The sequence below is a fragment of the Calonectris borealis genome, chromosome 3 (genome assembly GCF_964195595.1).
Source record: "Calonectris borealis chromosome 3, bCalBor7.hap1.2, whole genome shotgun sequence".
Lineage (NCBI taxonomy): Eukaryota > Metazoa > Chordata > Aves > Procellariiformes > Procellariidae > Calonectris > Calonectris borealis.
The window spans coordinates 67846592-67873866 of NC_134314.1; the positions used below are offsets into that span (position 1 = coordinate 67846592).

The window sequence follows — 27275 nt, forward strand, 5'->3', positions numbered from 1 at the left end:
TGCAGCCTTTTATAATAGGATCATTTAGTGATACCCAAAATAACTCTACTAATATGTTAATGTTTCTGGCATACCACTTTAAATGCCCTAAGGCGGTTATTTGAAAGTGGGATACTAGGGCTGCAGACTACCTTTTCATAGGAGGAGTTCACGGTAGACATTGCTGCCTTCCCAGGTCATGCAGCTAACATGTCTTGTCCATAAGTTGAGCGGTATATACCTACCATAAGAGAGAGGTCGGCCCTCACTGCGGTTCCCTTCACTTCTCCACTGAGACTTTAAATAAAGATCGCAAGGCAGATGTTTAGAGTTATGACGTGATGATGGTAAAACCAAGTCATTGAGAAACGGACTCCAATAACTTAGGACATAAAAGAACCTGTATATTAGATCATTGCTTTAGGGACATATTTGAGCTGCTGAGTCATTAACTCTAACTGGTCCACCAAATACCTCTAGTTTGATAAATTACTGACAATATTAATGTTGTGGAATTAATAAGCAGCACTAACATTTGACTGTCTGAATTTCCTTTTCTATTTGAAAAAATAAATAAGTATGTTCAGGATAGATTAGACAAAGGTTAGCTGCAGGAAGACATTTCAACATCGTAATGAAATGGTGAACTTCAAAAGAATTACTGTATTTTTTTAATTAATCTTTGTGAATTATCAAAAAAGATCATTAAACTAAGTTCAGATGTTTTCTTACAAGGGATTTATTTGGAATTTGTTCTTTAATCCTCTGCATTCTCATGATTGCCCATTTCTGATGAAAATAATTTAAAATAGCAAAGTGAGGAAGTTAAATGGGAATGATATTCAAACATCTTTAAACTTTGGGAATCTTAATATTTATACTTGTATCTGTATTTGCATTATTTGCAATAGTTTCTCTCTGTCACTGTTTATTGTAATAGATTTCAGAGATTGAGTGTATATAAGTAGTCAGTAATTAATATTATTAATAATAAGAGCAGATTTTGCTTATTTCTTCTACCTTAGAAGCACCATAACCCCAATATATGCTCTAATGTAACATTTAGAGCATGTAAGTAGTAGCAGCTCTCATGATTAGCTAGACCTTAAGGCTGAAATAGGGAGCGAGCCACAGGAACACAGGAGCAGCTACAATTCCTCTGCTGTGGGATCTCTCCTCTCCTTCTGTGTCCTGGTCCGCGGGCAAAGCTTGCCCCTCGCTTCCGTAAGTAACGGGTCATGTCTTCTCACCGGCTGGAATTTGCTGTGGGTAAGCTCTGGGCTCTTGCTGCCGTCGTTTCACTGGGAAACGCTGCCCCGTGCCTTTTTAACCACAGCCCTGGGGAGAGGGCTGTGGTATGGGGGGGATTACGCTGCCGGCTGTATCTGCACTTAAACTCCTCCTGGCAGGCGGGGGTACAGTCTGCATGATTATTTTGTATATCCACATAGAATGTAATGCTTAGGGAAGTAAAATAAACAGTCTCTGTGTCCTAGCAAAAGAGTACAGGAGACGCCTCTACTGAGGGTAGGACTGGTCCATATTTCCCAAAATAGTGCTTAAAAATTGTGAAAAAGTTAGAAGTAAGGGTTTTTTCTTTCTTTTTTTTTTTTTTTTTTTTAAGGAAGAGGTTTTGACTGACTTTGTTCTGTAATACAGTTTGTACTTTTTATGATGTTTTGAAAAGTTTAATACAATTCAGGGAAATGACTGAATATATCTAGGTAATACAAGCTTGGAGTTCGTGGTTTGGGGTTTTTTTCTGCAAACTTATATTAATCTCACTATTTTTAAAATACATGCAAAATATAGATTTTTAATACTTTAAAAGGTATGTCATAATTTTCATTTAAGTAGGTCTTAATATAGAGTTAAGTTTAATAACATTGAATTTAGAATCTCTAATTAAAACAATTTTACCATCAAAATTTGTAAGGGAGGGAGGTGAGGGGAGAAGGGGCAGGGAAGAGAGGGGAAGCAGGGCAGGAAGGAAAGAAGGGAGAAAGGAGGGTAGGAAAAATTTTATAATACTAAGAATGAAACACCAAACTTTGACACAAGGTTAAATGGAAAATATTTTCTTTTCTCCTTGCATAGTTTTCTGTGACTTGTCAAGCCCTGATTTTGAGTTAGGGAAGTAGACATTCCTTGTTTCTTTCCCCTTCTCCACAGAATTTTCCAGATCTCATTTATTCATCATGAAGAAATACAGCCTCCACTGTTTTTCTTATGTACTCTCTCTTAAGTTAAGAAAAAAGCGTAGATATAACCATCCAACACATGCCCCATAGAAGTAACACTAAAAGATTAAGTGAATTCAATTCCTGAGGCTATGTTTTAGGATGTTTTACTATGTCTTATTCTAAAAAACTGAAGAAAATGCATAAACTTTCACAAAAGATCTAAAAGATTTTAAAAAAATTGTGACTTGGGCTATGACAAGTTATAAGCACATCCCACAAACATAGTCTTAATTACCCCTCACTAAATGGGAAATTCATGGGACTGCACATTCACGTTGCAGTACAAGTAGGTGCAGTCTTGCTTCTATGATGAGGGTCACGGCAGTGTTTAAAAAGAAATAAAGTAAATTGAAAACATATGCATCTAGCTCAGCTTTCACAATGAATTAAGCATGTTCAGATGGTGGACTAGGTCTTCTATTACAATTCTGAATTAATGCTGTCTATAAAGCTGTGGTGTCTGTTTCTCCACTGCTGACTTCCTTCCCCTGTTCTGCAGCTCGTCTGTGGAAAGTCACCACTGATACCTCTCCTCATCCCTTGCAATCACAAAAAGATATTCTTGTTCCAGTATCATTTTCTTAATGGGGTTGTGCCTTTGCTTTTCAGGTTTTTTCGCTGCATTTTTTTTTAATTATATTCTGCCTGTGAAAGGAAAAGAGAAGATACAAAGAAGAAGTAGCCAGGAGATCTGCAGAGGTGTGGATTCCTAAATCATCTTCTGGAAAAGTCCAGCTTTGGGTGAGGCAAATACACATTAATCTAGTGATTCTGAACTCATTTTGGCTCATCTAGTGATATTCCTTTGAATAAATAAATTATAACCTGTTTCAGATAAGCTGTTTTCCCTCACAGCTTTTTCTTCTTTAGCTGCAAGTCCTAAAAGGATGCCGTATCAGTGTCAGATCAAGTTGGAGTAAAATATGGTGGCTTAATTGGAGGTTCTGGAGTTAGACGATCCAGTTTCAAGAGGAGCTCAGTGAGCTGGACATGATTACGAAGTAGCCACATAATAATATATATTGTGATATAACCTTTCATTTCTCACCACACCCTCCTCAAGGTCCCAGCTTTACTCATTGCTGGGAGTCTATACATATTCCTGCAAGAATCAGGATTACTTGTAGAATTTGAGATGCTTCCTCACGGTGCACAATACCTGCAACCAGCGAGAAAGGGGGAACAACACATGGGAAAGGAGTTGAAGGCAGACAAAAACTAGTTTAAGGAAGCTATGAAGAACTTTCTTCCTGCGGTTCCTGCTGCTGCCGTAGAGCTTTTTAAATGGAAAAAATTACTACTAGCTGCTGTATTTCCACTTCCCTATTAGTTTTTACCATGAGGAAGCCTGAGCTCAACAGGAATGCATCTTAAAAATATAGAACTGTTATAAATAGAGTACAAAAATCACAAGGAAAAATAATATCCTAAGAATTCCAGGCTGAACACTTAGTATATAGGCACTTTTCAGTGATTTTGCCCTTAATCTCTCTGTCTGTCAGTTCCCTATTTGGAAAACAAGGGTAAGTCCATGTATTCACTGGAGGGTGCTGTGTTATCAAGCATTCAGATATTATGGTGAGGGTAATTTAAAATGTACTTTGAAAAGTTCAGGGTTTGGATTTTGCTTTCTCAGATCACACTCTTAACGGAAAGCACTTTTTTATTATAATTAACTGTTCTTGTACTGGTTGGGGCCTGGTAGTCTGAAGCATGAGTTTAATCGTTACTCTGAATTCACACCAGAGTCTGTCCTATTTAGTTCAGCTTTTAAAGCATTCCTAACCATGCAGCTTGGTGAGCTGAAGGCTTCCAGACTCAATGTTACCTTTATCACTCCATTATGTGCTTCATGCTCAAGAAACTATCGTGTTTCTTGCTTGTCTTGTGGAACAGATTATGTATGCTTGTGTAATTTATAATAATACCTATGCACAGGAAATGGAATTTAAGTTATAAAGGCAGGTCAAATTTTCACGTAGTTTTGAACCAATATTGTTCTTTTTTGTATGATCTATTGAAAAGTGGAATTGCAAGAACTTTTTCTCATACCTTCAGAACAATACTTTACAGTACTGGCTTAAAACACTGCTGTGTAACTCTTGTGGTTTCAGCCTGAATACAGTGAAAAGTTTTAGAAGAGCAGTTGATAGCTAGTTAATCTCAAACATGGCACTATCTCGTTTTTTTATTCCATTCTCTGAAAAGTCAGAAGGGGTTTGTACATCTGTATGTTCACTGCTTTCGCCCTACAACTGCGACTCTGCTCTTTGAAAACTTTTTTTGATTTAATGTTGCCCTTGCGTTCAGCATCTAATTTCCATTCTGCATGAGAAGTATATTATTTTTTATGACATGGGAAAAAGCTAATTCATTATGATTAATGTGCAATTATTTCCTTTTCTAGGCAATCCTGTGATTTTGTTACCACTTGTGTGGTTTTTACAAAGAATGATGAATGAACTTCATAATGTTCACTTTGGTTTCAGTTCTGATAAGCATCCAAATATTTTGATGCTTACTCAAAACTTATCCAAAGTTTCCTAAGCTCTTGAGCCTGCAAAACTAGTCTGAACACTTAGACAGAGAAGGGCTTTCCTCATGAGGTTTCCAGTTGTTCCACTAGTGGAACCTGATGGAAATACCGTGAGGTCAGCTTTTCTTCCAGTTGTTCCAAATCTTTAACATCTGGACAGAAACCGGAAGTCAGAAATCCTGCCCAGAAGTTGTATTATAGGAAAAGTTGGGTTCTAAAAATAGGTGAAGAACGACTGTTTTTTTAACTCCTCCAAACTGGCTAATCCATGACTGAAAAAAATCAAGAATCCAGAATTAGAGATGAAACAGGTTAACTGGTACCAGAAACTATAGCCTACTCAGCTGAAACCTTTTGCTCCTTAGAATTTGGTTATTTGCGAAGTGACAGATGCAGAGCAAAATTTAAATTTGGTGACAATTTAGAAACTTTCAGGGGTGAGTATTTAGTCTCATTCCAGCCAAGTATTTATTCATTCATGAGAGGGTAGTACACAGATCCTGGGGGAAAAGGTTATCTCAGTTTTGTACAAAAAATACCTGTATGTTTCCTCCCGGTATTAATACTCTGGGGGAGATCCTAGCTATCAGTGTTACCTTCTTTAAATGGCTTTTAATTTCAGAGTTAGTCTGTTGAGAAGGTGGGGGAGTTTAGCTGGTGTTGAACTTAGCATTGAAATGACTTGCAGCCACAGAGACACATTTTTAGACAAAAGAATTGGATAGCTTAATGCGTTCTACCCTGTTGGTTGGTATCTAATAAGTTCAAAGTATACTTTGAAGAAATGAATGATCTCTTTGATGAAGCCCCTATTTTCACTACCCGTGATCTTCTGTTTACTGTGCTTCTTCCGCCATGCTTCGTATCACACCAAGAATGACTAGTTCTCCCTGCATATCCTCTGATTCTACAAGCTCTTGTTTACCAGGTTTATCTTCATGTTCAAATACCAGACACCAGCTCAGATCAGGCTGCTGATAATCCTTCATTGCTGATATCAACATCGTCCTACAGGTTCTTTATAGCAATAGGGTGCATCACCATATAATGCGAGCACTGTTCCCAAGTTCATTCATCTGAAGCTGGGAAAAAGTTCTGAGGTTCCTCTTCTCCTTGAGAGAAATGAAAGTTCAGTAAGGCTTTTTCAAGTGGGCAAGCAAGGATCTCTAGCATCGTCCCAACTCCACAGATCAGAAATGTGTGCAAGAACACCAGTGGCAGCATGCTCCAGCAGGCTAAGGTTTAGGACCCCCGGAGTGCTTGATCAAGAGTAAGGAGTTGAAATGGGCTCAAAAAAAAAGACGGTGATTAAAAACCTGAAATGTTTTGTGAAAACCATCCAAATTAGTTTGCTGCCCAATCTGTCTCTTGCTTTGCTTGAGGTCACAGACTTCACAGAATTTTATGGAGTGCAATGTGTGCAGGCCCTGTATATGCCATGCTCTCAGCACTTCATCAAAGACATTTCATCTGGCACAAAGCACAGCATTTTAGCCATTGGTAACCTCCCTGACAGGAAATATTTCATAACCTAAGTTGTATGCACATGAAAGCACACAGAGAAAGTACCGACGAGGCAAACATGTGAGTGTATGTTAGCCCCTGAACTTCCGCACATGCATTGTAAAAATATATTAGAGTTACAATTCACTTTATGCTCGTTTTCAGGAGACAAAAAATTAAATTCAAGAACATATATGTCAGTGCAATCATTCATAGGCAGTATCACCAATTACTAACTTTGCTCAGTACAGTCCTTCCAATTCCCTTGCATCCCAAGTCCCTGGAAGCCCATGCTTGCTTGCTACTTGGTCAGGCATAGAAACTGCGTGCCATTGCCCGCTATCTACTGGATCAGCAGCCTCTCAGAAACACTCCCTCACCCAGCATTCAGCCATCCCTGCCCAGCATGTACATGAAACCATTGCATTAAGGACCACAGTGAAAACTGACTTGCCACTTCTTCAGTCTCTTAGTAACGGGAACCAGCCCTGTCTGGATGGCGTCTCAAATCTGATGGGAAAACATCTCTCCGGAAAAAAGAACTGAACAAAGAAAGAGACCTGCCTGATCCTGTTCTCACCTCATCTACACCTGAAACAGGAAGGTAAGGCTCTTAATCTCTCAAATAAGGGAAAATAAGGAAAGAGCAGCTGTTTAGAGGCCTTCTGGCAGACTCAGTAGAAAAGCCAGGAAGTTCAGGCCGATTGTCCTCTGGACTGTGAAAGATGGCTTCTCCTGTGACCCAGCTAGGGGCAAACAAGGCTGACTGGGGCTGGGAAGTCCGGGAGCTGATTAAGTAGTCTTCAGAGAGATAGAAGACCCTCAAAAAGGAAGAGCTGCAGGACTGTAAAGATTGCTTTATGTAAAAGGAATAGGGAAACAGAGTCCTTGTCTGCTATACCTCAACAGTCTGAAGTAATTCTTGAATTACAAGTATGGGGAGCAGCAGTTCACATCAGCTCTGCTACTTCACCTTTTAGATCAACGCCCAGATCCTCAAAACCAGCTTCTGGGAGCTCACCTTTGAACTTTCAGACTCAGCTGGGGGTTATCTATCACATTTTCTCCAAGATAGGAGAATGACCAGGCAGAAAGCCAGGAATGGTTGTAGAGTGCAAAGCCAATTTTTTTTTTGCCCTTGGACTTTTTGAGAATGCATATGGTCTTGAATTTTCTTCATAAGTTTATAGCATTGCACTATTTATTTTAAGCTTCGTTTTTATTGTTGTGCGCTAAGTATTTTCGCTTTTGCACTATTACAGGCAATAAAGTTTCAGTATTTGCACTTCTCTGGAAAATAAACACAGGTTTTCCTAAATGTAATTGATATAATAAGGAGGAAAACAAAAGTTCTGAGAAAAATCATGTTTCTCAAATGTTAAAATGAAGTATCTAGACATAAAATATTATATTTCATATTATTATTTCATTAAACATTTTTTAACATTCTTACAAAATATTTTCAGAGGTCCATGCAATGTTGCACAAAACAGAAGGAAACCATCCTAACCGTAAGTTTAAAGAAATACATGAACAAAGCCATAAAAATCAGGGCCTATAAAATTCATACAAAATATTTCACTAATCGTCTGAGAATATTCATGAAACACTCTGGAATATTGATAGAATATGCTACCCCTGTACCTAACAATATTCAGACACCATTGCTTGCAGTATAATAAAAATAAGCGTAAAGCAACATTGCCACTACAGACACTGTAAGAAAAGAACAAAAAGATCTGCTTGCCTTTCTGTTGGTATCGCTCACTAGATGTCCATATAAAGAACCTTTAATGGGTTGATTACAGCACTGTTTCCCAGACTTTGATAATTTTTTCCTCTTACTCATTTTGTGCAAAACACAGCCTGCAATGTTAACCTGAGACAGGTGTTGTAAGGTAGCCTGCAGTCACTCGCTCTGAGACGGAGACCTTAAAATCACCGTAATCTAACACACTGGCTAAGCAGCAGCATGACACGTATCAGAGAGCAGACTTCCGCAGCTGTGACAGTAGTAGTAGATTAACTCTCTCAAAATTGCAAAAGGACAAATTAATGTCATTCATGTCCATATTGGTTTTGAAAGCAAATATTCCTTTTTTTCATTACATGTAAGTGGTGAATTCCCAGTGGCTTGAACCTTTCATGGGTTAATGTGTCATGATGATTAACCACATTATGGAAGTTAGTAAGAAATATCTATGCCTGTTAAAGAGATCATTGCCCTTACAAAGAATTTGTTTCAACAATGATGTTAGGCCAAACAATTGATCCTAAAAATGTCGTCTTCAGAAAAGTAGCTCCTCTCCGATTACCCGCCCCATACGAAGTTGTTTCACAATTGATTAAAGGCAGATGTGGCACAGTGAACCGCTGCCAGATAGTGATGAGCATTTTCTCGTGAGCAGTTAGGCAGTTAGGCTGCTCTTCGCTGCCCTGCAGCTCTGAGACGGTTTCCAGCAACATGCTACTTCATCATCCAGAAAATCTGCACTGCACATTATCCCCGCTGGACAGCACAGGCATTTCTCACCAGGCAGTGTTTGGTTTGGGGATCCAGAAGCAGCAGTGCTCCTGCTGTGAAGGGGAAAGCAGATTGATGATTGAGAAAGTATATGACAGCAAATTCAGAACAGGAGGATTAACCAAGAAACAGCTCAACAAAAGCATGACAGGAGAAAAATCCCATTATTTCTTTTTTTCCTTTTTTTTTTTTTTTTTGCTTGACTCCCACATTCTGGAATTGCAGTCACCTCTGATGCCTTCCAAGTAGGGAAGGAAGATGTAAGTTTCCCACACAGCCAGCAGATATGCACTACACACCTATCACTAATCTCTGCATGAACAGCAGACTGACTTCTTCCAGGTGCTCTTCACTAGAGCATCACATACACAGTGGGTCCAATATGCCCAGGAGATACTGAGCTTAATTTTCAATTGATCTGCACATGCACAGCAACTCCAATGCATTCTAGATGCACAAACTTTGCTGTGCATGTGAAGTAAAATGCAATCTGCGTGTGTACAATAAACCCAGGGGGCGAGAACTTGTAGGTTTATTGCCCAAGCACAAACTGACTGTATATAATAGAATAAGTCTTATGTGCTTTGATACATTGGGCTCATTGCAAATGCAATATAAGGTTGATCTACACAGACTTTATCCAGAAATAGAGCAGTCCTGCAGTCCCCTGGGGGGATCCCCCGTGTGACACCAGACCCAGAAGCGGGGTGGAAAGCAGTGCAATACCTACTCAGAATACAGAGCTCTTAATGCGGAGAAAAGGCTGGTTGTGCAGAAAGTCGTTCGTACCGCCTTCGCGTCGCCGCTGGCCATGTAGATTTGGCTAACCCAGCCCCAGCGGTTCCTGCGCCCCTGTTCAGTGCCAGGAAGTTACAATGAAAGCAAGCCTACAGCTTATTGGTTTTAAAGACAGATAGTAAAAATTGACCAGAATGAGTGAATATTAATGTTCAGTACAAAGTCCATGAAAAATTTAGTGATATTTTCTTTATTTTTTTTAAATAGGAACTCTGTTTGCTTTTAACTGCTATTGCATGCTGATAACTTCATTGAATGTTTCACTATGCCAAGTCTTCTCTTCCCCCATCCTTCCTAATCCTGCCAGCTCAGATCCAAGGAGTACTGTGAAAATTTTTTACTTCGTGACCCTGTGTTTTGCTGTGTTTCCCCTTCTATCATTTCAATGTTTTCCTACCTAGCTGTAGTGCAGTACCACGTTCTACAGATTTTAACTGAACAAAGCAACTCAGGATCATTAGCAAATGGTGCAAACTACCATCCTCCAAAAATGCTACTCAGGAGTGAGGTGTGGGCCAGCACTGTATGTGCAAGCTGCATACAGCCTTGCATGCTTCAGAAAATGGGTCAGAGATGCATCACCTCCACCTACCTATCTATCTTCTATCCCAAGTGTGGTGTGTTGTAGTATCCCAATTTAAGTGCCTTGGGGTCTGTGTCACAGCGCGGTGGTTTGATTCCTGGAGGTGTGTAGGCAGGCCTGTGTGTGCTCACCTCTGCTGTGTACAGTGTGGTGGATGTGCAGGGCGTGTTTGCCCCCCGGGAACTGCTGCCCCTGGGATGCTGCAAGGTGCTGCGTGCCCAGGAGGTACAACTACCGAGGGTGCTGTACCTGGGATGGGACCTCCTCAGAGGTGACCTGTGTCCTTTGGGATGGCTTTGGGCCTGTGGCTACCCTCTCCTGGGAGTGTGTAAATGTGCTTGAGGACTGTGCACCCCTGGGCTAGCCCCTAGTCAGTGGGCCGGGGCGCTGTGTGGCAGCGACCGAGTAAGAGGTGGCGTGTGGTGCCGCCCGGGGAGCGCCCCTCCCGGGGGTCGCAGGCGGCGGAGTCCCGGTAGCCACCCCTCTCCCCAGAGCGGCGCGCCGGTCCCGTGGAGTGGGTGCCCGGAGGAGGACGCGGGGCCCCCCGGTGGTGGCGGCGGCGGCTCGGCGGGTCCCGTCCTGCCCCCCGCGCGGCGGGTGGGGCCGGGCCAGCCCGCGCCGGAGCCGCCACCTGAGCCCCCGGCGGGGCGGCCCCTGCCCTCCGCGGGGGCGGCTTCTCTCGGCACCGAAGTTTCCCCGACTTGTGCCGAGAGAGGCAGGTCCCGCGCGGGGCGAGGGGGGATCGCGGCGGCGGCGGAGGAGGAGCGGATCGGCGCGGTCCCGGCCGCCGCGGGCGGCGTGTGCGGGGGCGGGCGTGGAAGAGAGGTGGGCGAGCGGCGATGACCTTTGCGAGGAGCCCGCGAGGGAGCGGGCCAGAGGCAGAGCGAGCGGCAGCGGGGGAGGATGGTTACTGAGAGCTGGAGGAGAGCCGCCCCGTAATGTCACCATGTAAGTCTTTTCTCCCCACTGCGGGGCGAGGGCTGCGGCTTGCCGCCCGCGGCGCTCGGGGAGCGCGGATAACCCCCGCGGGCTCCTTCGTGGGGCAAGAAACCCGGGCCGGATAGGCAGAGCTTTCCCCACCACGGCCCTCCCGGAGTAGGTGATGAGTAATGTCAGGACTGAGCCGTGCAGATAGGTAGGGCTGAAGGAATGGGGAAACGAGGGAGTTTCACGCCGGGAGCTCAGAGGGCAGGGCGGGCAGGGTTCTGCCCCGTCCGGACTCCGGGTCTGCCGGCGAATGCCCTGCAGGGTCCCGGGCGGCCGCTGCCTTTCTCAGAGCACTGTAATCCCGTCCTTAGGACTGCTCTGGTGAGTTTCCCTGTGCTTGGAGCCAACTAGCGACACCCTCGGCCCCGCTGGCCGCCCGCTGCGCGGGCCGGTGTCCCGGCACCCGCCCGGCCCGGCCTGTCGGCTCGGGGCCGTGGTCGCTCACGGCGAGGAGCCCGGTCCACCGCAGGCACCGTTCCCAGCCCGCCAGGTGCGGTGCCAGCGCAAGTAGGGAAAAAGAGAGAGGGAGGGCCGGGCGGGGTCCATAAGACCTTCCCAGCCCCACCGCTCCTCCCTGCAGCGCACAGCGGCGAGGAGGCAGCGCGGGGCTCCGCCGCCGTCGGGGGCCGAGGGGCGGTCGAGGGCGCCGCGGGTGGGTCGGTGGCTCTGCCGTCCTCCCTCCATCCCGTCCGTACGCCGCCTGGCCCCGGGCGGGCCACTGCCGTGGCCGCTGGGCGCCGTCCCCGATATGTTTTGCCTTTGCTGACAGGCTCTCACCGAAGGTAAGGCAAAGTACTAAGGTTTGGGATTAGGCGTTTCGCAGGGGCGTTCACAGCCAGGTGAGAGAGGGGACCTGTGGCTGGACCTGCAGGGGAAAGGGTAGGCTTTTCCAACGGTGCACGGTGAAGTTAAGGCAGAAATGAGGAGTTCCTAAAGAGCTGGTGTCGTAGTGCTAGAGAGTTGCAAACAGCCAGCAGATTAGTTGCCTGCAACTGGGAAAAGTTCATTTTGAAAGGAAAGCCAAGCAACTAAGACGGATCTGATATAGCTGGCACTGTTTAAATTAAAAGGCAGTGTCTTATTTTTTTCATCTCTTTCGATGAGTGTGAGGGTGTTTTCAAGGTTGACTGTAAGAATAATTAGGAACAAGTAATGCTTAACAAAATGAAAGTTTTAAGTGGCATTGTGTAATTAATCTTTCAAGACATTCGTGTACTACAGTTTAAAGCAAGGCTTTCAAAATTAACATCGACTCCTCTGTTAACCAGTAGGAACTAAACTGTGAGTTGTAACCGCCCTTCACTTGTTGTAGTTCCACTTAAGAATGATTAAGCTTAAAATCTTTTTGTTTACAACCTATATGAGAAAAAAAAAATGTGAAATCGATGTTATCTTTCTTTTAATTTTAAAGTGTCAGCAACATTTTTTCTTAATAGCTTTAGACATGTCAGAGACCAAAGAGAGTCACGTCAGTCTGCCTGGGGCAGAATTCACATCCTACTCCAGGGAACTTTGCCGAAGCTTTGAACAAGGAAGATGGTGTATTCAAATATGTATTGCATGTTTTGAGACCATACAGTATACAAATGAAATGCTCTAGGATTATTCACATTTTATGTGTGTTTTCTTGCAGAGCTGTATACTTCCTAAAAGGTGATGATGTTGCGTTAGCTGGCTGCTGGCACGTAGAGTAAAAGGTTTAGTAGTTAGTTCAAGATGAAATTAGTGGGAGTCTTGCTACATCTATGTCAAGTTACCATCCATTTATGGTTTAGATAAATTACATGTCTATTTTGCTCTTCTGGAATGAATTGTGAATAAGATCATTGTCTCCCTATGTTATAGGAAATGAAAGTAGCTGTGGACTGGACTGTATTGAATTGGTAGCTAGAGTGCATAGCTGGTCATGTCACACAGTGTCTACAATGGAATAATGCCAGTCCATAGAAGAATTAGTAGTCCTATAAGACTCCGTAGAAGGGCACTTTCCAATTTTTCTACGTTTTTTGGGGGGGGGGGGGGTGAAGCATTAAGAGGGACTGCTGTTGTGAGACTACATCCAACTGTAATGGATGTACTCCTGCCATAAGTGTCCTAATAGTCCCCAAATATATTGGGTAAAATATTGTTTTGGTTCTGTGTTTGACAATCTACAATGATTTGTTCAGAGCTGCTAGCTGGGGTGTTACCAGCTGGGGACAGAACAGGGCTTTTTCATTTAAATTGAAACAAAACAGAGAAGAAAACCCACTATGAACAGTGTTCAGCAATTATTAAAATTAAAATTAAAATTATTAAAATAGCCAGGGTTAAAGACTGAAATAATCTGCTTGTGTTCTGAGATCTTTGTTATGGACTGCTTTGCTTACTTAAACTCTTGGTGTGTGTTAGTACATTGCTGTGCTGATATCCATTCTTTGTGCTATTATGAATATTAAATGACAGAACACATCCTTTTAATACTATTTAAAATAGGAACACAAGACCAAAGGGGTCTCTTGGGCCATCAAGTCAGCGCTGTTGTAGCAGGGGACCGTGTCATCCCTTGATAAGCTATAAACTAGACCAGAACTGTTTGCTAATTTTTCTGTTGACTTATTCATGTGCTGTTTGGATTCAGTTACAGATGTTAATTCCCACTAATAATCAAGAAAATGAACTTTCAAATAAATATAAACATAGTGGGTGTAAACAGGTGAATAATACCTGTAACTAAGTTTTGGGTTTTTTTTAATGCCTGGGAAGTACTTACAAGTTGTTCTGGCTCCTTTTCGTAATTGTCTGCCAATTGGGATGTCACATTATAGAGATATCAGGGATGGATTTTGCTATGGAAGAAGCCTTTTTGTTGGCAACGTGTTAGCTGACTGCCATCCCTGACAACTTGTGTGAAGAGGGCTGTTATGCACGTCACGGTGTCAGGCTGTGAGCAGTCAGGTTTCTGAATTTTGGCTTTTTGTCTATGCAAGATCTCAAGAACATGTAAATAACTGATTTCCTCACTCGTTTATAGCACTCAGCTAGAGTTTATGCTTTGTAATATAGATCTTCAAAAGTCCTCTCCCAAAGAAGCAGATCTGACTCATGATGCCTGCATTAGTGGAGTGTTTTGGTAGTGTGCTGCTTCTGTGGTCGTTCTTGTTTGAGTTTGATAAACCTTTCTTTCTTGTCAACTGAGATGATGTGGTGTAAAGAAAATTGTTTTGTCCTTCAGCAGTAGAGAATGTAAGTGGAGGAGACAGGTTTGCTATTTTTTATGTATTTGTTTGTTTATTTTGGTGGAGAATTGTATTTTTTTTTAATAGCAATTGTATAATTATCTGGCCTTTTTCTGTGGAGGAAAATCTTTATAGTTACTCCTTTCTGCCTTGTTGTTTGCACTTATTTATGCTCTGGTCTGTTGTTGGTTATCTGTGTTCTTGAAATCTTTCTTGACTTGTGCTTTTTACAAGAGTGAGGATGAGGAAACAGACTGTAAACTAGCACCGCAGAGTATTGGCTTGTAAGTGTTACCGCAATGCAAATAAACATTAACAAATAGAAATTGGCCAAATTTAATAGCTCTCTCAGACTAATGCAGAACCTCAGATTCTTTAAGAAAGGCACTAAAGGCAATGTGACTGGCCTAGGCAGCAGAAACTTGTCATGTTATTTTTCCTTGAGTATCTCAAAATTGTGTCTTGGATTCTCCACCTATTGAATGAGCAAAAACTTCAGCTGAGTTCAAAGAGCCATCAAAAGCGATGATTGTTGTAACACACAGAAAATGTATCAATACGATGAAAACCAACACAGATTTCTTCTGAATTAATAAATAATTGTTTGCGACTGTCTCCTAGTCTGGTAACTTTAACTGTGCTTGCTCAAAACAAACCAACAAACAAAAACCAGTAGTGCAACCACTTCTACAGGTTTGCATTGGTAGATTATGCAGCAGGCTTGCATGTCTCTCATCAGTAGCTGCAAACTCTTTCTTCTGTAGAAACAGCAATATTCTTCTGCATCTCTGGTATGTCATACTGTTATCCTCAGCATTTCCATTTCACCACTCTGTGAGTATATATGCATGCTATGTGTGTTTGTATGTGCATATAACTCTTCTCATGTCTTAAAAGGACTTCTGTTCAAAGTCAATTTTCTAAATGAGTATTAAGGGCGTTGTGGATTTATGAATTATATACGTTGAACCAGTAACTGTTCCCAAACCTCAGCGTTCTGTTGTCTGAGATTTCAATAGGGATCTTTGGGTCATTAAGTTGAAGGACAATAATTCTATTGTTTGATAATCTGGTTATTTTGTGTGTCTGGCTTCATCAAAGAGATTCTTGTATTTCAGAGCCCAGTGTTTTCTGTGCTTGTCTTCAACACTTGTTAAGTTTGACTTTACAATATCTCAGAAAAATAAATCAGCTTCAAATTCCTAATTTGATACAACTACCCATAAAGAACTGGACTTCTTTTGTAATCAGATACTTGTGCTATGTAACATTGCACTGAAGGGAGATTTAACTGATTGCAGCAGCCTGTTGAAGTGCCATTTACCTGGGCCCATTGGCGTCTAGCCCACAGGAGTGGTTTGATGAACTACTGCTTTTAAAACTGAAACATTAGTTGTTCCTTTACAATGGTTTATCTTGCTGCATTAAGTTTGGCTTGACTACATGACAGAAGTCCATTTTGGGAAGAAACAGAAGCTGATACTGGGAAAGGATTTACATTTGCCCCCAGGTTTCACTGACAGGTTCACAGCAATGTCTGTGGGGCAGAAGGAAGACTATTTTCCCAAGTTTAAGAAAACTAATTTTTCTTGCCACTGAGTACGGACTCTGTACTTTCTTTCGCTTACCTCTTTCACATTTCCATCCTGATAAATCATACTGGTGGCCATTCCAAATACCTTTCTTTTTTTCTGTATTTAATATGCACTAACCTGGAAGACATTTGCATTCATTGGCGTTTCTTCATGACTATTCATTTGTGGTTCTTCTTCACATACCATTGTGGGAATAGACTTGTGAAATATTTTGGGGATTCCGTTAGAGATTTTTCTCCCAGTATAAGTAGATAATATCTTACTGAACAAAAGCGAGTTATCATTGCCAAATAGGAGGGGAAGGAGCTGGTCAAAATAAGGCGTGTTGTGTTTCATTACTTGTGGCTTGCTTTTGCTTGTTGCTAACTTGTTGAATAAAATGAGACAGGAATGTAATGGAGCAGCATTCATTTGGGATACATGGTTAAAAGTCTGACCAAATTTATTAAGAGTCTTCCTTGCTTCCTCTTCTGCCCACTATGGAGGAAACATTTTGGTTTAGCCATTAAATGTTCTGTCTGCTTCAAGGCAAAGGAAACTTTAACTTCAAGCTATAATTGATAAAGATTTTTATATAATTGCATTTGTTTTATTAAATAATAAAGATGTCCCTGACTTCACTGGAAACACAGACGAGCCCCTAGATTTTGGCAATGAAAGTTTCAGGATTTTCATTAAAGTTGTCAACAGAAAATATTGTAGCTATCAAAATATTAGCACTGAAAAATATGGAAAGGCTGGTTAAGGGCAGAGGCAAATTCTCACATACCATCTTTATATAGTTAGTAACAAATATGTATGTATTAAACAGCATAAATGTATTTGTGTATGTAAATTATGTAAATAGGTAAAGTAAAACTTTGCAGTCTCCAAAAAAACACTATACCTTAACTCTTTCAGACTGCCACCATATGGGCTGCTTGTTTCTTTTACTGCCACCCACACCTCTCTGCGTAGAAGCCCAGCGCTGACGAGTCTTCCGCTTTGTTGTCTCCTAAGGACCAGGCAACATCATTTCTGACCCTTCCTAGCAAGTGTAGAGACTTCTGCCTCTGTTTAAGGAACGCTAGGACCATCCATAGTTTTCAAGTGCGACTTTACTTACTGCTAGTTACGAGTTTGACTAAAACCAGTATTTTCTCATTTTCTTGGCTTATTGTAAAGCTCCCTGAATTCTTGCTTGCTTTTTTTTTCCGTAGGATGTCTCATGTAAGGGAAATGTGGTGCTATCACTGGAAATGGAAGCTGCAGCACTGTCTCTGCTTGTTTACCACGTATATTATATGCATGCAGCAAGCAGGTAAGTCAGCAAATTATCTTCTCGCTTAAATAAATGGTCTAGGAGACAAAGTTTTGATGACTAAGGATTATGCTTATGTATGACTGAATTATATACAAGACAACATTTTGATGTTTGGGTCGTATTTTCTGCTACTGCCGAATTTTCTTTTTGATGTTTTTTATCATTTTGCTGTTATTAATTGTTTTTTTTTTTTTGTTTGACTTCGTTCTTTGAATTCTTTCATTTTGCCTTTCCTTTGCTTTTACTGTGTTAATACCTACCTCTTTTTTGAATTTCTTCTGGTTGTTGGAATACTGCGAGTAATCACATAGTTCTTCCATTTTCCACAGTACTGCTTGTGCCTGTAGATTATGTATTCAGTAACCCTTCACTCTAGTTCAAAGCTGTAAAATAACTGTAGTGTGCTTATTATTTTTAAATGCTTTTATGATTCAAATAATAGAAACATTCTTCAGCTGTATGTACGTAAGATAATCATATATTGTAAAGAACAATCAGTTTAAACTTAACATCATCTTGGTCTGTAGTGACACTTGAGTACAGAGTAATGTAACACATTCTGACTGTTTTCTTTAAACATATGAATGAGAGATTTCATTTACTAAATGTCTTTTCCTAACCAGTAGAGTGCAAAATATTTTAGGAGCTCCAGCTGCTTCACTGGAAAAAAAACTCTGGAGTTTATTCTGGAGCATATGAAAATTTTGGAGCAGCTTGTAGTGCTCAGCTAATTCCATATCAGATGGGTAATTTTGCTGTTACAGACTTGCCATTGGAAGAAGGATGGTTTATATATAGAAAGTGTTTCTAGCTTCTTTGATACTGTTTTTTCTCTAAATAAAAAGTGCAGTGTTTTTTGTTTTGTTTTGTTTTTTTAAAACCTGCACGTTTTATTTGGAGAAAAAGCAGTGCAGTAGCTGTGCAGTAGTGGTTTCCAGCTTCATGTCACTTTAATAGGTGTCTTCCATTTCCATTAAATTGTGTAGCCAGAAATGTACGTAGGACCTGACTCTCACCCGTGGCTCCGTTGGCTGATGGCCTTTGTGTCCCTGTTTTCCTGGGCCATATATGAACCTGGGCCATGCAGCTGCCATCCTCAGCATAAACTGCTCTAATCTACTGCTGCTGTGAGCTGTTATCTGGTGACTAGAACATTAAGACCCAAAGACCATTAATCTTTGCTAATGGCTCTTGATAAAAGTTTAGTTATCAAAAGTGCAGGTGACACAGGAAGACTAAGTCCCATGAGCCAGAAGGTCCTAGCCAGTATGCTGTGAGGACAGAGAAAGGCAACTACAAGCTCATCTGTGCCTTCAGCTAATTGCAGCATACCATTGCTGCCTCTGCTAGTACTGAACAAGTAGATGGGTCAAAGGCCTATGCCAAATGCCAAGATACACTTCTACAAAATCATATATGCCCGTGGCTAACTAAGTGGTTGGTGCCATTGAACTGATAAAAGCAGCCAAAGTATTCTAGCTAATTCGGTCTCCTCTATTATAGTTACTGTCTGTGCTCCTTTCTCAGGCACTGATTTGGCATGTAGGAGACTCAGAACCAGGTCTCTGATGGAAATCAGAGCAGAGACCTGAACCTGAGTCTTTTACATCTCAAGTGCGTGCCCCTGGGGCTTTTTCTTTCTTGCTTTGACGGGAAAAGATTTCAAATCTTCAAAACTTTCAATAAATGGAAAAGACATTTCCCTATCTGCCTGAATGATGAGTAGATAAATAAGGTACACTGGAAACACCCAGGTTCAATAGACAAATGTTTGCTGTTCAACAGTGAAAGAGATCATAGATAGTCCGCTCTATGTTAATACTCGACTGAAATGAAAATGAGACATTTACCTTTACAGCAACCAGTCATTTGGGAGTACTTGCCTGCAGACCCTCAGGGTTCATGTTTCTTTTTATGTTGATGTAAAAGCGTAGGTTATGCTGCAAAATGGAGTCTTTTCATCTGTTCTTCTTGATAGAGCAAGGCAGATGCGGTGGGAAACATTGCTGCTCCTGCATTTTTTATTTTGTGTTCTTAAAAGGTATTGGTCACTTTGGCTGTGGATTCATATGGTATCCATAATCGCCCTGGCAGCTTAAGCTTTACTGAACTTAGAGTAGAAATACCAAAAAACCAGACATTCATCCAGCTTCGCTAGTGAGCTGTAAGCTTAGAAAGCTGTTGGGGCTTATTAAGCTTTGCCTAGAGGAGGTTACATACGAGCGAGGGATTAAGGTCATCAGGTACAGGTTTTATGGCTTATTTAAGGGGCTATTCATAAGGATAAAAATATCGGTCATACTGTGACATGGGAAAAATGCAAAAGTAATAATTTTATAGTTTAATTTGAGAAGAACTGCAGGACTTGGCCTGCTTTCAGAAACAAAGCTTAGAAGAAGGATTACACAGCAGAAAACTTAGAACAGGAGCGGAATGGTCTGTGAAAAGAATGTTTAGCCACAAATTGATCAGTAAGGTACTGACAAGCAGGTGCAGCCGTGGAGTATAATCCCAAAATATAGGTCTGATACCTCAGAGGAATCAATGGATGGACTCTGACACTTAAACCAGAAAGAAACTATAAAAATAAAAAATAAATTAGAAAAATATAACATCTCAGCAGCTGTAACTGTTTTGGTGTACTGGCTTCGGGTCATGTGTTGTAACATGGGGCGAAGTTACAGAGCAGCGCAGTAAGCAACTTGACGGGTTTCCATTCCTGCCTGGGGTGGACATCCCTGATGGCCTTGAGTGAGTCATTTAGCTGTGCCTCAGTTTCCCTGCCTATAACGAGTGTACGTCTTGCCTCCTGCGTAAACAGCTTGCCTATCTTCCAGTGAAAGGACTCTGTAGAAGCTGAGGTGTTAGAATGGTGGTGTTTTAAACAGAATTAGATAAATCCGCTTTTATCTGAGATTCAGACATTCCTAACTTTTCCTTTGTATGTACATTTAGATGGTTTCAGAGAGCCCAAAAGAGGACAAAAAGAGTGAACAGAGTTCTGGAAAACATAACTAATGAGGGCAGACAGAAGGAACTAAGATTTTTTGGTCTAGAGTAGGCAGAAGGGAGAATGCATAAGAACGGAGAATATTTAAAGAGATATCTGCAGTGGGAAGGGACAGACTGATCTTTCTGAGCAGTTGAAAGGGCAAAAAGAATGGGTTTAAATTACAGCAAGATAAATGAGGGGAGGACATCTCATCAAAATGTATTGATAGCAGTGGAATAGATTGCCAAGGAAGACTGGGAATCTCAGTCCTTGGGAATGGATAGTAGTATCTGCCAGAAATGGTTTAAATCTATAGTCCTCTCTCCTTGGGGCTGAGAAATACATTAGATGATTACCAAATTGCCCTAATTTCTATAATGCTTCCTTAACCTTTGCCCTATAGAATCTATTTTGGTTCAAAATCTGGGAAATGAGGAGATCCATTGGAAATCGCACTTCTCAGATTATGTCAGTGCTTTTGCTGTGCCTACAAAATTGTGTTGGTGTTTGTCCTGTTGCAATGGCCTCATTTTTATCTGACATAAGGAAGCAGCAGTTCAGTATGGAAAGTAAAAACTGGTTGTTTCAGGTGTGTGTAACCTCACAAAAAGTGTTTAGTTTAGTATCCCCTTGCTTTTTAGCTTTTCTGCTCTCACAGCAAAATGTCCCATGTTTCAATATTGTACCAGCTCTTGGTTTTGACTGTGCTCTCTATGGTAACCCAGGAGCAGAACTGGAGTTTTTTCAGTGACCTTAAAAGCAGATTCCAGTTTGCATAATTGCGTTCCAATCTAGTTTTCAAGTGTCTTGTCAGTACTGGACTTCCAGGGTTTTGAACACTTACACATTTTGAAGAGATTGCAAGATCCTTGTAAGAGTTTTTACCTTCTTCTGTCATCAACAGATACATAGTTATGTCAGAGTCAATAGCCATTTTAAATTTTGACTACCATGCAGCCACGTTTAGTTTTATTCAGGATGTGGAAAATATTTATTTTAATAAAGCCATGAGTACATCTACAATTCTTATTACACTATTTCTGCATTATGCCCCATACTGCTGTTATCACAGAATTACTATGACCATAGCTAATGCCAGAGTAAGCATTTGTCCTTTTGTTCATCCATCAGTAAAGTGCGTTGGTGTCTGTAGTCACGTTTCCATGTCCTCAAAGGGCTTTAATCAATCCCCAGGAGCTCACCGAAGAGTAAGTTTCAATTCTATTACAGTCCCTGAAATTTTAATTTCCTTTTTTTTAGTGGTGATTCAAAGCAAAAATTTGTGCTGTTTTTAATTCATCGAGAGAAAGAGAGGTGGGAAAAAAGAATAAAACTGAAAGCAGGTCCTTCACCCACATGGCTGATAACGGTCTCCGATATAGGATCATCGCTGTCTGTCATGCTCCTTAACCGGGCCTGTGTAGACAAAGGAGGGATTAAAGTCCTCCCTTGCTCATGGGAGAGTTTGAGTGACCCTGTGGGCTCGGGACCCTAATAAGAGATGGGAAGGGAGCAGTGGGAAGTATTGCTAACGCCACCCGCGCTAGGAGCAAGAGTTAGCCACATCGCCGTCCGTGAAAACGGATTTATCTTGAACGGCCCAAGTCAGGAAGTGTGTTTTTTCACCACAGATCAGAAACTGCCTACCCCAGCCAAGGGCCAAAGATCCTGTTGCCAAGCAAATGATGAAAGGGTTGTCAGCACATTCCCTTATCTTCCTCTCTCTTAACATGTGCACAGCAAGAATCAAAATGCCGAGACGTTAACCCAGTCAGCCAGCACCATCCTCCCGTACGGTGGGGAAGTGGGGGATGATTTTATAACGTTATTACTGGCACTTTGTGAAACTTCTCCCATGGCATCCCCGGGATGTGAACGGGTGTACATATATTGCTGAGCAGGGTGAATGTGACTGAGAGTGCTGTCCCTGACTCAGGCATGGAAATTCATGTTTCTGAAAGTTATGGAAAAACTCAGAAAACCTAAAAAGTTTGAAAAAAGTATTCAGTCTGGCAGTCTCTTTCCTTACACAGGCATACATACATCATGTGTAATTAAGAGACTAATCGGAAGGAATCTGGATATTTAATGAATAGCTCCAAAGTATTTTTATTCTTTCCCCTTTATCTGTCAGTCTTCTTTTATATTTTAATGTAGCTTAAGCAAAACAAATCAAAAGAATCCTTTATGTTCTGTTTAATATCTAAATTTCTGAGGCTTGAGGCATGTGTTTAGAATTTCTGTTCATACAAATCTTGCAGAGAAAAAGTTACTAGTTGACTTTCTTGTATTTCCCTTAGTTGACAGTTTGGTAACGTAAAAGTAAATCACTGTTGGAATGAATTTCGCATGAAGCTGCCTTTCATTACCTCTGTTTACTTTTTTAGCTATAATTTTCGATGGTGCTGATAATTCTCTCCCCTAAGTGTTTGGACTTCCTTGCATTAACCATAACAATATTGCCTTAAAAGCACAGTGGTTTTTTTCCCTTCCTCTGATATGCACCTGTAGGCAAACCCAAATGGAATATCATGAAACATCACAGAAACTCAAAGCTGACTAGGACCTCATCTTACAGGGTCTCTGCACTCCTTTGTTAGAAGATAGGCTAAATAATGTACCTTTCTCTAAAGAATATACCTTTAAAGAAAGAATATACCTTTCACTGAAGGTCCTATCTTTATGAACTGTGTATTTTAGAATCCGTTTATAATTTATTTTTGCCTCATTTTTTCTGTTCACTGCTAAAAATTAAAAACATAGCCAAATGACAATCTGTCAGTTGGTCAATATTGTCTATGACAACGGACAATAAAAGTATCTAGCTCAGTGGTATATCCAACAATAGCCCCAGAAAGACTTGTGGCCAACTGGACTGTGCTTATTATGTAAAGGTTATTACGTAAAGAAATTCATTCTTTATGGTATTTGTCAGTTGCTCTCAATAAAGTGAATGAACATTTTAGAACAAAATTAGTTTCTGTCTCATTAAAAGACTGAAGTCTTTGCAAATGTCACTTTTTTCTCTTGTGGATTAGTAATGTGAGAAATGTTGCATCATGAAGTGAAGGTCTTAACTAGGAATAGAACATTTTCCGGATAAAAGTTCCTTACATATAAGTCTAGCAATCATGTGACAGATTTTAGTATGTATTACCATTAATACAGAGTAATTAAAATGGTTGATTTCATATAGGACCTTTTAGAAGTGAGTGATTACCACTGTAAAGTCAGCACTTGTCAATTAATAAGAAGGGCTAATCTTGCAGAATTTGGATGCATATTGTTATGTCCGTGATTGTTTTGCCAGAATATTGGATTCGCTTTCTTAATGGGATTGCTTAAGAGATTTGCATAAGGTGTAACATGTAATGCTCACTAGATCAAGGCCTCAGTTATCACTGTCTGATAATTGGAATGTTAAAATTTGCATTTTTATTACAGTCACAGCACAGAGATGTCTGAGATAGATATGCTTACCCCATGTATTATGTATGGACAATACTAAAATGAAGAAAAACATATATGACTTTTATTTTACAAGAATTTGAAAAAAATGAAGTGAAGGAATTTTAGCTACAGTTTAGTAAGGTACTAAGAAATAAGAAGACCCACCCGGAAAATTACATTCCTTGTTAAGATTGTGTATAGAAATATCTCTGATTAAATAATTCACCTGTACTGTTTCAAAATTTTTTCCTCTCATTGTGGAAGAGAAAAATCTCTCTCCCATAAGAGGAGAATAAAGTATTTCAGCTATAGACTGTAAACATTTTCTACAGAGTTAACTAAAATATCAGTGTAATGAGGATAAGTTACATCAGAGAAGTACATCCCTTACTGTGCTACATTGAACTAAAACTACTTTTCCTGCCCTAAATATGATAATATAGACACTTATATCAGGGGAAGGCAGGGCTTCCAGAAACACCTCTTGTTTTGTCTGGATACAGTGCTCGCTGGTCTGTTCAGTTCCTGTAAATGACAGACTAAGCTCTAACTCTTGCTGCAGTACAGGAAAATTAAGTGCATAACTCATAAGGGTTCTGCTTATGTAGTCTGGCCTCCAGGTATCATTCACACTAATTCGTTTTATTGGCCTTCTCTTGAAGAATCAAGGCACTTTCCACTCTAAACCTGACTCCAGTCATAATGTTTTGGTATCACTATGAACTTGTATTCCTTTTTTTCTCATTTTTCATGCTGTCGTTTTTACCCTATTGTCTGGGACAATAGCAGCTTGAGCAGTATGTTGACTGTTTTCAATTTGTTAGTTGGAAACAATTTTGCTAATTGTCCTCAAGATTTCAGCCCCCAAACATTTACACCAATTCCCATTCTGTGAATTTTCCCTTTGGTAATTTCTGAACGTCTTTTCTGTTATTTACTGGTTTGTCCAAATTCCAGTGTAGCAAATAGTCACTTTTGACAAGAGAGGCCACCACGGTGGTAACTCAGATTGTTTAATACTCTAAAACTACAGCTGTATCATCAAGATGTAAGACACTGAATATTCTATAGAAGTGTCAGTGTGGCATGTTTTCAGGGAACGTATTTTTTTTGAAAGTTCTTGTAGACTGAAAAAGTGTATGTTGGAAAATATTTTGCTCTTTTAAAGAGTGACAGAAAGTTAGTTCCCATTCTTGAAACCACTTTTTTCCTGGATATCCCCAAAGTAGTCCAACTGTCTTCCAGTACATTGTAAAACAACTGCTTTTTTCAGGGATAAATATCTGCAAGAGTTAGCTCTTGCAGAACACAGGGTAGATCCATGAAAAGATCATCACACAGCTAACCTAATTTTTGAAAGGATACAATGCAGTCAGAGTTTTTCCAATTCCAGCTTTTTCCCTCATGAATATGCTTCTTAATGGGTGTCAGACAGAAAACTGCAACTCCCTATCTTGAACAGAGTTTGTTTTGTTCAGATGTATGCTCTGGCTTCTCACAGCTCTTCTCATTAAGAGCTGTGCAGTGACAAATCCATACTATGAAGCTGAAGTCATTTTTTTATCGGAACTTTCTTTTTAGGTGGAGAAAAAGACCTCATGGTTGAAGTTATCACAGAGGCATTTGTACAAATCCCAGTCCTCACTGACTTTTGTTTTGTGGTGTGAGGAGTGAGGGGAAGTGTGGTGTTTTAGTTTGTTTTGTGTTTTTTTTTTTCCCTCATTGTCTTGAATTTACAGGAAAGGCTTATAAGTGGGTTTAAATTTTAAATCCTTTACTGTTTTTTCTTCTAATTCTGTGTCTAAATATTTTCCAATTCCAAAGTATGTTAGTCATATATCATACTGCGCTTTAGAGAAACTGGAAGTATACAAGGAATGCTGAAATCGCCTTGCCTGCTGAGTCATTAAACGTATGCAAAGGAACACCAATATTGTGTCTTTTGTACCAAAATCTAAAATAACTAAGAGATTTTGTGCTGGGTATGGTTGTCCACCTATCCAGTATTTTGAATAACAAATTGCCCAAATTGTCTTCAACTCGTCTTGGACTTTAACTTTGGTTTAGAGAATTGTTATATTTCGAGAAATCATATCTGTAATATACATACAAAAATAAAAGGGCAAAATGCTGGTGTTGAACAAAGGCATCGTTCATACAATGAGTTAGAAGTTGCGGGGTTTTTAAAAAAACAAAACAAACAAAAAAAAAAAAACCCAAAATATTGTTTGACTGATAAAAATATTTAAAGGAAGTGTAACTGCAAAAACAATGAGCCCCCTCCCTTCCATGTGTACATCAGACGTGCTGCGAGCACCCGCTGCTCTGGCTACAGTTTATTATGTAACTAGTTTATAGAATGTAGGCTTTTTTCTTTGACCTGTCAGATTTCGGCAGTATATTGTTTCCATGACATCCGGTATTTTGATCTTATTTTGAATTGGGTGTGCTTCTGCTAAAATCTTGCCACTGGAACTGGCAAAGGCGTTCTATAGCGACAATACCACCAGTCGGGGCTTACCTCTCTCTGTCTCTGCGTATGGGGAATTAGTCTTCTGTTAAGTGATTATTTCACTGCGTTACGTATGAATCACATTTAACCCTTCCAAGTTCTCAGAAGGGTCTCGGTGAAAGTCAAAATGGTAGAAGTAGCATTGGTATAATAATAAACTTCTCTCCCTGGTGGCACGTGGCAATTGGAAGATAGTGCTGAGGATTAAAAAGGCAGACATCTCTCTCTATATACACTCCCTCCCTCTAATAAAATCTGCGCATATTTTTCACGTGTGGGTAATACCAAATGAGTGGTTTCTAAATCCAAAACCAATTGCCAAACATTAGTAACTTAGAAGTTACCTGCAAATAATATACGTCTGGCTTAGTCAATTGTCTTTAGGTTTGCGTGGTTTTCTTCCCCCCGTCGGCAGTGTTGATGTACGTGAATCAAGTATTCCCTTTTAGACAACTCCCGTAGTTATTGACTCCTTGGACTACTATCCTCAACAAAAGTATCTGAAGTTGTTCTATATTGTTTATAGCACATCAGAATTGAGTAACTGGCAATTTAATTACATAATCAATAGCTGAACTCAAGATCTTAGGAAAAAAATTGCCTATTTTCTTGTGCTTGGCTGCACATAATAGCAATGGAATGTATCCGATGCCAGAAACGTAGCTGAGAAGAGTCCAGTTTTTAAAGCTATTTTTTTCAAAACATTTATCTTGCCTTATCTTAATCAGTTTTCTGATGTAATAAAATTCTGAATTTGAAGGAGAAAATTACAATGTTAATTTTAAAATTTCACCATATTTTCCTATTTCTAAAAAGAATTAATTTTCTTAAATTAAAAGCGATTTTTTTCAAGAAAATAAAGAAAAATAACTCTTACTAATAACATGATTGAAAAAATAATAAAATAAATTCATAGCAAGCATGCCATTTGCTCTTTTATGCTTAGGAATTGTGAAATTGAGACAGATCTGCTTTAACCTTGAAATAGTTTGCACAGCTTTTGGAATAAGATACAAAGAAACTCTTCAGTAAATTTTCAGCTATATATAGTC

General features: G+C 40.3%; 1 protein-coding gene across 1 annotated transcript in view; it reads left to right on the forward strand.

Annotated features, from left to right (window-relative positions):
* Positions 1 to 2829: 2829 nt before the first annotated feature.
* Positions 2830 to 27275, forward strand: part of ADGRG6 (adhesion G protein-coupled receptor G6) — a 125740-nt gene continuing 101294 nt past the window's right edge. Inside the window, exons 1-3 of the mRNA XM_075145981.1 lie at positions 2830 to 2963; positions 6727 to 6865; positions 17166 to 17266. Coding sequence (XP_075002082.1) covers positions 17167 to 17266 — 100 coding nt within the window. The 5' untranslated portion in view covers positions 2830 to 2963; positions 6727 to 6865; position 17166. The remainder of the gene's footprint in view (positions 2964 to 6726; positions 6866 to 17165; positions 17267 to 27275) is intronic.